Here is a 13,709-nt window from a genome sequence, read left to right on the forward strand (position 1 = left end):
TATTCAGTACACTGTAAAGTAGAAAGATGGGAAAGAAAATGCTTTATTATGAAATGTATTTGTTAGATGGTATTAAAAAAAAAATATCTAGGTTACGTGTCTGGTATAACAAGTTTCTGTAGCTTGAACTGAATTTGGCATAGTTTGCGCTTAGGCCAGAAATTTACGTTAATATAAGGGAAAAGCAAATGTCTGCACATCTGTAACTCAGAACAGTAAATTTTATTGTCTGAGCCTTTCTATTTATTTTGATTAGATAGAATCAAATTTAGTTTGAGTGTGTAGTGGTAATTCAGTCCAGGATATAGATTTGGTCCAAGAATACTTCTTACAGCATACGTTACATGATCTGATTTTTATTTTCAGTCCTGACAGATTGTGATGGTGAGAAAGACTTCACTGTCAGGTTCAAATTAACAATTTATTTGAACTTCACTCACAGGTCCAGTACGCCACTATTGCAGGCTTTTTTATGGATACAATGGAGGAATGCACCATTGCAATTAAATACACAATTCACAAGCGCACTAGATATTAATACCTTAAAAAAAAAGAGTGCACTAATCACGATCTTAAAGCATGTCAAATACCATACGTATGTTTCTTAATCACTTACCCTCTCTCTCAGGTAAGGCCTCTTAATCCCTGGGAAGTTACCTTGTACAGCGTCCTGGACAAGGGGGAAAGAATCTCCTACAGGCCAGCTGTATCCTTGGAAAAAAAGACTCTCCCCATTTTTCTGCCCAAACCTTACGGTTTTTATTCCCTGATTTGATGGGTGGGGGCAGGCTTATGCACGAATGTTTATCTCTGGTGCCTTGATGTCTTGGCTCCTTAGTCTGTATGGTAATTTAGTGATATCTAGCACACAAAGTTACTGAATAGTGGTGGAATGGTACTCAGGGCATTTTGTTTGTTAAGGGATCATTCACGGCTCCATTCGGGTTTCGGCAGTGTCCAGGCAACCCCGGGCTGAGCCGTTTCCGCAGCTCCCCCCAGGTCATCTCTGCATAGATAAGGATTTGTCAAGGTGAGACAAAGCTGAGTCGAATCACAACTCCCTGCATCTCGCCTTTGTGCTCCGAAACAGGTTTAGCCGGGTGATCCCATACACAGGTATAAGGTACTAAGATTTTATTAGCTGTGAGAGATTTTAATTTCTTAATAGTGTTGCTGAAAGTATCTTGGGATGCTGAGAGATTCTGGCCTACAGTTGAGAAACATGCTTTAAAAATTGCATGGTGAATAGTGTGTAAGGCAGAGGATAGGATTAGTTTCCATTCATTCTTACTTTGCTGATTTTGGTCATCTAACTAAAGTCCGTTTTCTAAACTCCCTTTATAATTACTTGAGAGGAAGAGACAAGTACCTGCACATGTATTTCTCCTTATGATGGAGGCTTAGGACAAGTGGGATGTAGTCTTTTAAGGGTCTACTTTCTGTATAATATAAATTGTATTCAAAGCTCTAAATTAGTCTCCTGCAGTCACTAGAAGAGTCTGAGGTTTCCTGGTAACTTTTCTGAGTTGCCTGTAATTAATATTAAGCAGCTGTAATTTTTTGTATTTTAGCCTAACAGTCTGTAGGTTAAGAGTATGAATTGGATGTTCACAATATATAAATGTCAAGTTTGTATATATTGCTTCAGATAGTAACTGAGTTATTGTCTCACAAATATATTTAAAACTCATTAAAGACTTAACATTACATATAAATATTTTTAAATGTTTAAAATCATTACAAATGTGTATTGAAATTTGGATTACCTATTTCTGTGTACATACCTTCATGTGTAGAAGTATTCAAGAATTACGTATGTATCCTGTCGTTCTCAGTCAAGTTACCCATCTGAGGAAGACCACTGACTAGGGATTTGAAGCTCATTTTTATTGTGTTTAAGTGATAAATGACCTTTTGACAGTTGTAGTCTCTTTCTTGGGTGCAGAGGATATGATATGCAATGAAACCCTTATCTTTATTCAGGGAAGAAGAATTAAAGTGTCATTGTGCAAAAGAATTAAAACCAGTTTTTGAAAATCAAGGCTTCTTGTCTGTGTATTCAGCATTGTACTCTGTTCCACTCTGGGACAAAAGAAACTATTACAACAGAAAAATTTGCAGACTACCTTGCATGCCGGAGAGGGAGTTACAGATGCATATAGACAGTTTAATAGATAAATGCAAACTTAAGATGGAACGTGTATTAGCTGAATCAAAAATAGCATGTTTTCCTAAAATACGGGGAGATATGTTACTCATATTTTTAAACCCAAGAGATAATTACTCCTTTTCTTTTTTAAGCTGCCAGCTAATAAAGATGCCTTCCGAAAGACATGGAACCCTAAATATACGCTACGCAGTCATTTTGATGGAGTGCGGGCATTAGCTTTTCATCCTGTAGAGCCTGTGCTGGTTACAGCCTCTGAGGACCATACTCTAAAACTTTGGAATTTGCAGAAAACGGTTCCTGCCAAAAAGCAAGTATATGGGTTTTTATCAAATGTCAATTGTGTTTTGAATGCCTTTGAAATTGATTAAACTCTTAAATGTTTTCAGAGTTTTTCAGCAGAGATTTCATGTAGCGTAATAACTCTTCCTTTCTGTTTCAGGAGTGCCTCTTTAGATGTAGAACCCATCTACACATTTAGGGCCCACATGTAAGTGTTTGACATAATGACAGTAAATTTATCAAACATTAATTATCTCATGGATTCATAAGACGCTTCAGTTTAAAAGCCACAAATGTGTTCTATTTTTACATCATATAGACAAGGTCTGTTTATACTTTGTAAAAATGGGTAGATACTGAGTCCTTGTCATGAATTGCACAGTCAATGATAAAACAAGAAGAGAAAGTGGCATGTGTGGTTAGTTGCAATGGAAAGGAGAGATTGTAGAAGACAATAATGAAATCACTTGAGTGATGACCATGTCTTGGACTGGATTTTATATATTATATGTGAAGAAGATAAATAAAGTAGAATTTATTAGTCTTACCTAGTATCTTCAGATACAGGTCTGAGAAAAGTATAGATGCAATCATCAAGACCAAAAAAAACCCCCATTGAATATGAATTCAATGAATGAAAAATCGGGAGATCAAGCAAGTGACTAGGAGTGTTATGAATTTTTTCAGGGGCTTGAACAAGAATAGGAGAGAAAATTTCTTTGCCGGAATAGCCTAAAATAGTAAATAGGGCATGGGTATTAATTCATACATACGCCTCTCCGGTCTGGGGGAGCTTGAAAATCAGTGAGATGACTGTTGTAATCAAAAAGTTGATTAATACCCAAGTAAAGTTCTGATAGCTACAGTCAGTTCTCTTGCAATGTCAACCCAGGCTTCATCCTTTCCCATCTCAAGTTTGCCCGCTTTGTATGCAGATGGTGGTTAATTCCGCACCATAACAAATACTCCCATTTCTGATTGCAATCTAGCCCAAGATCTTGGGAAAGCAGATTGCACAAACTAGTATGAAACAAGGAGAGATCTTTGTGGCAGATGGTGCTGGTGAGCTAAATGGAATTAAAAAACATTAGTAAAACTTGCGAGTTGAGCTGGGACTTGTAAAAGTCCTAGTGATTTTTCAGCTCGCATTAACTGCTTTATTACTGCCTGCCTTTCAATTGCTAATTTTGAATTCTGCTTCCTTCCAGTAAGAAGGCAAGACAAAAATGCGCAGTCCGTAGCCAGTCACAGTAGTTTGAGTGTACTTTGCTTATATAACTAAAGATCCAGTTAGCAGGTAAACTTCATGAGAGCTCTTTGATAAGCCTGGAAGTGGATAACACTTCCTGTGCTGGCCTCGACAAAAAAAAAAAAAAGTGGTTTCTATTAGGTTATCTACACATATTATCATCATCCTCCTCCTTCCCTTATGCCACTTACATGATAGAATGTAATGTCTTATTTTTAAGCTTATTAGCTGAAGTGTAAAACACCCTTCCTTAGGGCTGGGTAACTAATTTGTCCTCATGTCTAAATACAAGTGTTCTTTTGAGTGATAGAGGGTCACTGACCAATTGAATTCTCCTTCAGATCTCTTTGTCTAAATTTGGGCTATTGTTTGGGCTTTTGTTACTAAATACCAGAAGGTGAGGTTTAGGGGAGTTTTGATACAGAAATGATCCCAACCCTGTGCCTTCCAATGAGTCTGGTAGCACAGTAATTTTACTATTTTTCCTCTCAGGCAGTCTTTGAGTAACAGTCCCTTTCAGCCCAGCCTCGTTCTTAATTTTGCCAGATATGTACATGGATTCAACTAATAGTCTTCCTTTTCACCATCTTCATATATGTAATTCTAGTTTGCTTATCTGCACTTAAGCAACCAGTGAACTCCTTATATCCTGAGCATGGCCTGTCAAGTGAGACAGGCATTTAATTTTGGGGATATCGTTTTATGACACAGTTAAACCTGACTTAGCAGTGTGTCCAAAGGAGTAGACCTCCTGCTTCCTTTGAGCTGCAGCTTGTGCTTGTCTGATATCACAGCAAACAGTCTGAAGTTGAACCAGTAAAAGTTTAACCTTAGCCAACAAGTACTCTTTCTGGGATCATTTCTCTGAACCAGCTTACTGGGGCATAGGTTACTGTCAGCTCCTAAAATAGGATGAGAAAATAGTTGGGTGTGGGGAGGCTACAACCACCTCTTACAGCACAGCTAGCTATTAGATTAGCATATATGTACTGTAAAAACTCATTGGTTTTAGGTTTAGTTACTGTTTCTTCCGAGAAATAAGATTATGTTCTTTGGATTGCTTGAATTTGGATAGTTTTAGTTGATTTGTTACCAGTATTTTCATACAGGTTGATATCATGTGTTGAGACTTAGAAAAGGTTTTAACAGAATTGTTTCTTTGGAGTTTGATTTTTTTTTTTTTTTTAAACTACTTAATCCAATCAATTTTTTTTAAAGTAGCTAATTTTCACTTCTATCCTGTATGCAGTATCAATAAACTTCTTTTTCTCTGTCTCTCAATAGTGGACCTGTATTGTCATTGGCAATTAGTTCCAATGGAGAACAGTGTTTCAGTGGTGGTATTGATGCAACCATCCAGTGGTGGAACATGCCTAGCCCTAACGTGGATCCGTATGATACCTATGGTGAGTACCTTTCAAAAGATAAACAACTCATGACCAACATTAATTTTCTGCTTTATGCTAATCTGTTTTCTAGAGTATTTGTGAAATGCAACTGCCATATATCAACTAAATTGTGTGTTTTCAACTTCTTGTGTGTGGGAAACATCAATTATTTATTCCCACTTGCCTTGGGGACATACTTTGTATAGAACTGCAGTGGGAAGACTGGCAATTTCTGAGGTTTAAACAGTAAAGAAAAAATTAATCATAACTCTGTTTTTTTAAGAAGCATGCTTACTACTTTGAACCAAAATTCCACATTTTTGAATGATTATTTATTTCTTCTGATAGGAAATTCTCAGAAAACTAAGGTAGTGTACTCAAATTCTATGTTCCATGTTTCTGATTTGCATCTCAGTTTCCATAACCGATGTCTCTAAAGAGCTGATAACTGCTTGGAAAACTGCACATCACTCTCCTGCCATTGATGGTGATCAGCATTTTGTGTTTAGTGTAATTCTAAGGGTGCAGTTCCATGGTAGACTGAAGTTTGAATGGAACAAAGTCAAGATTTCTTCCTCTCTCCCTTGTGTCAATGTAATGAGTGAGCTAGTACAACACTCAGGCTGCATAATCTGTGGCAGTGAGATAGGGAGGGGTGGCAAGCAGTGCTGTCTTGCACGGATTTAGGAAGCCCACTACACTCTGTCCTTTAAAACCAATGTATAGCTCAAATGCTGTCACTCTGCTAAAAATTCATTCAATATAGTCTAATCACTAAAAATGGTCCAATTTGTTCATGCAGGCAGGATTGTTGGTATAATTTTCATGGGCCTCAAGACAGAACTGTCTCTACTTAGCGGACAAAGATAATTTTAAAATAGAGAGCTCTAATGCGATGTTTTTCCTCCCTAAAGCTTGTTAGCAGGGTTTTGGGTTGCAAGACCAACTTGTTTTTAATTTTCTGCAAAATTAAATTTTAGTGATTTATCTGGCTTTATTCCTTTCCATTTATCTTTTCCTCTCACTTCTCTATTCAAAGCCTGGTAGAGAATAGATTAAAAAACCCTCTATAAAAGACAACTATAAAGTATCAGCGCGAAGAAAATAAGAATGTTTCCACAACAGAAATAATCTTGTTTTAGTTGTTGCGGTGCTTGAGAGTTTTGGAGCATGCCCCTGTGCCAGCAGAGTACACTGAGTAAAAACAGCATTAGGCATCAGTGTTTAAGTGGAAAGCTGATTTTATTAGGTGTGTTTGCACCTTGTACAAAGGAAGGGCTGTGACCAAGCATCTTTAAGAGGATGAATTTCAAGGGAAGAAGCAAGTGCCTCAGAGAGGAGGTGGTAACAAGTGTGTATCATTCTGGAAAAAGGGACATAGTTGTTTTGTGGGGCTTTGTTGGTTGGTTTCGTGGGATTTTTTGTTTGTTTGTTTTTATTTTTTGGTGGGTTTTTGTTTTGGTTGGTTGGTTTTGGGGTTTTTTTGAGAAAGCTGGCAGTAGTGGTGCAAAATTACCTCCTGTGTAATATTCTAGCTGTTGCTGAAACAGGAAGGGCTGGGGGGGATATATGACAGTTCCATGTGGAATGTAGTTTATATTGAGGTACAAGAAATACTTATTTTATGTTTCTTCACTAAAAACATTTCATTTCTGAACTTCTGTTTTTTTCCAGAGCCAAACGTTCTAGCTGGCACATTAATTGCTCACACAGATGCAGTCTGGGGTCTGTCTTACAGCGGTGTAAAGAATCACTTACTATCTTGTTCAGCAGATGGCACTATTAGATTATGGAATCCACCAGAAAAAATGCCCTGTGTTTGCACTTATAATGGAGAGAAAGGTAAAAGTATGGGTATAAAACTAACTAAATGCTTAAACTGTCAAGAATTTTAAGTGTTTCATTCTTTCTAAAGACATTTTTTTCTCTTTTTCTAGAGCATGGAATACCTACATCAGTTGACTTTATAGGTTGTGACCCTGCTCATATGGTGGCATCTTTTAACACGGGCAGCACAGTCATCTATGATTTAGAAACATCCCAGTCAGTGGTAATGCTTTCATCACAAATAGAATCTGGTAAATAAAGCTCTTCTGTATTAAATATCTATCTTGGATGAGGTACCCTTATCCAAGTTTTATTATATGGGTAATTAAATGAAACAGTTTTGCTCCCCTTCTGCATGATGCAATTTGGAAGTTGGTTAGATGCTTAAAGATGCTTGAAACAGACACGATGGAAAAGGTTGTGGATTAGCAGGATTTGAAAACGGTTAGAGATAGTGAAAGCAGCAGTTTTTGTTCTCTAAGCTAAGGTTTCTGAAGATTCAATGGTCTGAATTGCATATTAAAACACAGTTTTCATTATATAGCTTTGACATGGAGGATATTAAGATAAGTAAATAAGTGAATTAAGCAGAATATTAGTTCAGTGTAGAATTCTGCACGGCTTGTGATTAAAACACTTTCTCCTGTGGAGCTTTTAATATTAGAAAATCCGTTGCTACAAATAAGGTGCTACAAAGATATAGCTCTTCAAGAATTTTATGTATCTGATGAAACTCTGGATAGAGGAGCCTTCTTTTTCTTGAACCTGTGAAAGTGTTACATAAGGAAAATGTCCAGTTTCTGGTCATTCCTTTCTTTGAAATGAGATCTAAAAGAATAATGCAAGGGGAGAATTTGCTTCTCCCCTCCAAGTAGTCCATTTTACTTACTGATTATACTTACAGTGTTAAGTAGCTTATATAAAGACTTCAACACAGGTTACAAGACTATATAAAAGCTATATTCTAGGTAGCTTGTGCAAAAACTGGTATTGACAGTGAGAAGAAACATCACAAATTGGAGAAATGCCTTTCCTAGTTTGAAGAGATACTCTTAAATGGAATCAACAAAAATTAATCACAGAAATGAAGGGAACAAGCCTTAAAACACTGGCATATCAAGATCAGAAAATCTTTTTTTAAAGAGTCTTCTACAAACTTGTAAAGAGATTCTAAACCATTCATTGTTTCTTTAAGTTGAAATAAGACAAACATATCTTGACAATCCAATAGGTTAGGTTGACTTCAGTTACTTGGATTCTATCTTTTTTTTTTTCCCCAAACTAAATCTTTTTTTGATGTGGAAGTGTAAGAGGTGTGTGTTAAACATATATTACAGATGCCACAGTTTATTTCTACTTGGCTAGTGCTGCCCTGCAGTACTTGGTTTGTTTACTAGTTCTCTCAAGAATCTTTCATGTATAAACCACTTAAACAGCTTTAACCTTACAGTACATTGGCTAGAGTATACCTGGCTTAGCCCCATCCTGTAAAGCAAGAAGCTGTTATTTATTTCTTAGGAGATTCATTGGTGCGCTACCTAAAATATTATTTATATACTATTAGTTAATATAGTAAGCTAAAGTGTCATGCTGAAATATTCTCATTCTAACGTTAATCCTTTCTTTAACGCAGGTGAATATTATTTTTTTTTATTTTCAGGTGTACAATCAACTAACCATATTAACAAGGTAGTAAGTCATCCCACACTTCCTGTAACTATTACAGCACATGAAGATAGACACATCAAATTTTTTGACAACAAAACGGGTAAGGATAAAGAGAACCGAACTTGTGTGTATGAATATGTTTAAAGTAAATCTGGATAGACATAGGGAGAATCCATTTGTAGAAAACTTGCTAGTGATGCAGTTTTACACAAGAGAACTTTTGGTATTTGTAAGATTAAACCTCTTCAGTACCTTTTCTATGAAATAGTGATATCCGTTGCAATTGTGACTTCAGCAGTCAGAAAATACTCTTTGAAAACAGGCAGAGGTAGTTGTGAGGGACACGAAGGTCCTCTTATGTTAGTGCTTTGCTAATTTATAGAGTATGCCTGCCATTTTCTTCCTGTCTTCATCATTTCCATGCTTTAACTCTAAGCATATATCAGTTATGTTTGTCAACTCTGACTAGTAAAGAACATTGCTTAGTACCTATTAGGGCAGGAAATAGCCCTAAAGTCATTGTAGTAATGGAATTGTGTGTTATACTTAAGTTGCTGATTAAGTTTATAAAACAGAAAAGGATCTGGAAAAAAGAGGGGAAAGAAGGGTACAGGGAAAAACTGCAGAGTCTGTCGTGACAAAATGTTGGAATAATTGTAAGAGTGAACATAAATTTCCTATTCGTCAAATTATCAATCACTTCCTGCATGTTATCCTACCAAAGTTGGAAGAAAAAAAAAAAATCAGCATAAGCTGACTTTAAGTAAGCACATGTGCAAAACCCCTGTTTTAAGTGTGTTTGGTTTGGTTTGGGCGGGGTGGGGGGCGGTGTTCTTGGGTATTTTGTTTTTAAAAGCAAAAAGTGAAGACATTTTTTTTCCCTTTCTCACCGCCATGAATGTGTGTGTTTGAGTTGTGGTCATTAAATGTGTTGCAATGATTTTCCTGAAATTAAAATTTATTATTTTAAAGAAACAAAGATGTAGAATAAGGATTAAAATCTTGCATGAGCAAGTAATTGGGTCAAAGACAGGAAATACAAGGTAGAACTAAATTGTCATTTTGTGAGATAAAAAATTACCAAGTCCTGGAGGGATCAGCAGTAGTTCAACATAGTGTGAATCGTCTGGACAGAGGACAGTATGTTGACAGTTTACTGACATTAATTAATTCAGGGTATTGAAGGCTGATGAGGAAGAACTGAAGATCTTAATAGACTTAAGAGCAGGCAAATTAAAGTCCATGTGCATAAATGTGAAACGGTACATGTAAGGAAAAACAAACTTTATAATATAAAAGTAATAATCACTAGGCTGACTGTTCTTACTCAAGGTAAAACCTTGGAGTTATAAGAAGAGGTTGGACGAAAATCTCAGTTCGGCACTTAGCAGTCAGAACAGCAAAATGAATGTTAGGAGGAAGAAAAGGAATAAACAACAAGAAAACAATCATTGTTAATACCTTTGTATGAATTCTTGCTGTATCCAGATGCATACTTTGTGTTACTCCAGTCTCCCTTATCTCAAAAGGGAAATAGCCAAATTAAAATGTTTCAGAGAATGGTTAAAAATATGATCGGAGACCTTCAGTAGCTTTTAGCTTCTTCAGGAAGAATCTTAGAAACTAAATAGGCTGAGATTCTTTAGGAAGACAGATGACTGGGCGAAGATAATATATGTTCTTCATGTTAGTCATGGTCTTACAGGAATTTACTTGCTTTCTTTTCCAATACATGAACTAAGGTTCAGTTGATAACCCCCAGCAGGTGACAGGTTCAGAACAGAAAGAGGTGGTTGTTCTTACAATGTGCAGTTAAACATTTTGGAACTCTTTTTCAAAAATTATCATGAGATGCTAAAAGTTGTTATTAAGAGTCCAGGAATGGAGGCCACTGAAAAGAAATGCATTGAGTGGTTGAATGCAGAGATAACACTTCTGGTTTATGACATAACTGAACAGTTAATTATTAGAAACTGGAGAGTATTCTGGGCAAGTATCACTTACAGTTGCCTTGTTTTTATTTTCTGCCCTGATTTATCACCAATAGCCTCTCTCCTAGCAATGAAAGAGTTAGATGGACCTTTGGTATGACTCAGTAAGTCTCTTTTTACAAAGCTTCGGCAACACTTTGTCCTACTGGCGCAGGTATTAGGACATTTAAGGGACTAAAAATTAAGGTTTTCACTCAGTCATTTTAGGATTGGTCTTCATTGTCATTGTTACCAGTAAAGATGCCAGATGGATAAAAAGAGTGCTTATAATGGGAATGCCTTTTTGAGTTGTATCATTTGTCCATATGCTTATACAAGAGTCTGCAGTTGAAACTTAGTAATTTCTAATACGATTGTATCAATTCAGATATTACTGGATTCTAAATAAGCATGTTATTCTATGTTGCATTTAATGGGAATGTTATTTTTAAAAGAAACAATACTTCACAGGAAATTCACTGTTTATTTTGCTTTTAGGTAAAATGATCCATTCTATGGTTGCTCACTTGGATGCTGTCACAAGTCTAGCTGTAGATCCTAATGGAATCTATTTAATGTCTGGAAGTAAGGTTTTTTCATATTCTGTACGCTCTGTAAATTTTGCATTTGTGATGCACTTAAGTGTCTGACAAATCTAACTTTGTCTTTTGTCTGTTTTTTTTTTTTCTGTTTTCCTGAACAGGCCATGATTGTTCCATTAGGTTATGGAATTTGGACAGCAAAACATGTGTGCAAGAAATAACAGCTCATAGGAAAAAGCTGGATGAATCAATTTATGATGTAGCATTTCATCCGTCAAAAGCATATATTGCCAGTGCAGGAGCTGATGCCCTTGCCAAAGTGTTTGTGTGACATAGCAGAACAAACCTGCATCATAACAGCAGGTCTGTTTGGACAAAAAAGAGGGAATGCGTCACTGCCATCAATGATAAGGTTACCAATAAGACACTACATCTGATCTGCCTGGGTGAAGGCTCTTATGTGGGGCAGGTGTAAGTTGGTGAAAAGTCACCACATCTTGAACAATGTCAGGCTCATTCATTTAACTGTAATTACTGTATTTGGGGGGGTGGGGAGAAAAAAAAGAAAACCAGTATTTGTAGCCTTGACTGGATATGAACTGAGCGTATGTCTGTTCTTTAGGTGTCTTTAAGCAAACGTGGAGTCTGATCTTACAAAAGACTTTTATTTTGGACTCTGTGTGCTGCCTTAGGGTTAGGAATGTGGTGCTCTTGTGGAGGGAAGTGAGCTCCAAGAGTAGCTTTCTTTTCATCTCTTAGTAATCTTCTGTTTATCAGTTGAATGCCACAGATTCCCCTTTTAAACTTTTATTTTGCTTTAAAGAAAAGGAAATTTAACTTAAAATATTTTAGCATTAGTTGCACAAAATGTTTGGATAAAATTCTAGTTTTTATAAGTCTTTTTATATATTTAGCCTGTCACAACAGTGCTCAAGATTGTATTGATAATGTTTTTCTGCATTATAGAACCCTAAAACACAGAGATCTCACTGACCCGCTGCTGTGTAACCACACTCTTCCCTTCTTTTGCCTAATACAGCTCAGCTAAGTCCTTGCATAAGGATGCTAATTCATCATCACATAACTGTCTTCATAAATAAAGGACTGTAAAATGTGTTCAAATGAAACACAGAGGGGTTAACACCCCTGAATGAACTCTTTAAAAAAAAAAAAAAATTAATCTTGGCATCCTATCACTATGTGATATTTTGTACATCTTACTGTATTTACGAGTTTATTTATCAAGGATTACCCATCTTGCTAATGGCCTATTGTTATTTATTTCACTTTTTGTTGGTCTTTATATCCTTTTATGTAGTGTGTTAAAGGGCCCTGTATATCTATTATGGCACTCTTTGAACAGTCTAAAATAGATGAGAAAATGGGACATTTGGTAATTCCGAAGTTGCAAACCAAGAATTTCTTTTTCCTCTGGTTAAGTATCTGGAGTGGAGTTGATTCCAAAAAACAATCTTGTTTCAGAACTTTTGGAGTGAAAAATATTTTTATTTGCGTTTCAAATAGAATACAAAAGTAGTTGATTCAAGATTCATAAATCTGCTGTGTTTTGACTAGTTATTCCCTGCTTTTATTTTATTTTCAGATGTGCTTCAGTTTATGGTGTAACTAAAGATTTTGTTTGTGTAATGCATGATTAATACAATAAAGTATTTTTTCTAGTCTTCCACAAAACTTTTCTGATCAGTTTGCGAGTTTTGATGAGTTTTGTAAGGTTTCTGTTTTACAAACTATGAATCAGCAAATTTTTAAGATTGTACCACATAGCAAAAGTACAGCTGTTGAAAAATAATGTATATAAAATGCATATAATAAATATTAAATGGTGTACCTGTATGTTACTGTTGGCTACATTATTTTGTGTTGCACAGTTTGAAAGTGTCATTCTACAAATTACTAAATTAGGTCTAAATTTTAGCAAAGTGACCATTTGTTTATTATGCTTATAAGCTGCTTTGCTTTTGGAAAATTGTAATAGCTGTCTAGATGTCAACCAACTGTTCAGTTTCAAGCAGCAATACCCACATATAAGAACATGTTTCCACAATATTTTTAAAGATTTTTACAAGAACAAATTGAAAATTGCTAGTGTATTCTTAGAGCCTTTATAAGGTGATAATCACACTGTTTTTCACTATGTCTGTATATGAAGTGATTCTCAAATGATTTAGGAGCCAGAAAGAAACTCTGTTTCTCTTTCAAACTGCCACTGAATCAGTGTGTTGAATTAAAAAAAAAAAAAAAAAAAAAAAAAAAATTAAATGCTTAAAATTTGCCCATATGCAAATGTTACCTATTAACGTCCATCCATTTCTTTACAAGTTCTCTAATAAAGATGATGCACGAAAGGGCAATCTTTTTGCAAAAGGTTAAGCTGCAGGTCAACATTTAACTACTCTGTGATGAGTCACTTTACTGAAAGTGCATCAGCAGAAACAGAATACCACAATATGAATCTTAGATTTTCATGTAAAAGTAGTATGTTTAGGTATAAATTACCTTAAGCTGGAACATGTTCCTATAAGTGGTTGTAACTGTATTGTTCCATGTAAGTTTCCGGTTTTGCAGTGAGAATGTATCTCATGCCATCTCATGTCA

The 13,709-nt window shown here is 35.8% G+C and overlaps 1 protein-coding gene across 2 annotated transcripts in view; it reads left to right on the forward strand.

Annotated features, from left to right (window-relative positions):
- The window catches only part of STRN3 (striatin 3), a 68,454-nt gene extending 55,507 nt beyond the window's left edge, over window positions 1-12,947 (forward strand). For both annotated transcript variants that reach the window (XM_059819350.1, XM_059819351.1), the window contains 8 exons: window positions 2,302-2,477; window positions 2,610-2,657; window positions 4,983-5,104; window positions 6,761-6,928; window positions 7,024-7,164; window positions 8,574-8,681; window positions 11,050-11,136; window positions 11,255-12,947. In XM_059819350.1, coding sequence (XP_059675333.1) covers window positions 2,302-2,477; window positions 2,610-2,657; window positions 4,983-5,104; window positions 6,761-6,928; window positions 7,024-7,164; window positions 8,574-8,681; window positions 11,050-11,136; window positions 11,255-11,424 — 1,020 coding nt within the window. In that variant the 3' untranslated portion in view covers window positions 11,425-12,947. The remainder of the gene's footprint in view (window positions 1-2,301; window positions 2,478-2,609; window positions 2,658-4,982; window positions 5,105-6,760; window positions 6,929-7,023; window positions 7,165-8,573; window positions 8,682-11,049; window positions 11,137-11,254) is intronic.
- Window positions 12,948-13,709: the final 762 nt, after the last annotated feature.

Source organism: Gavia stellata, chromosome 7, assembly GCF_030936135.1.
Source record: "Gavia stellata isolate bGavSte3 chromosome 7, bGavSte3.hap2, whole genome shotgun sequence".
NCBI classification, from domain to species: Eukaryota; Metazoa; Chordata; class Aves; order Gaviiformes; family Gaviidae; genus Gavia; species Gavia stellata.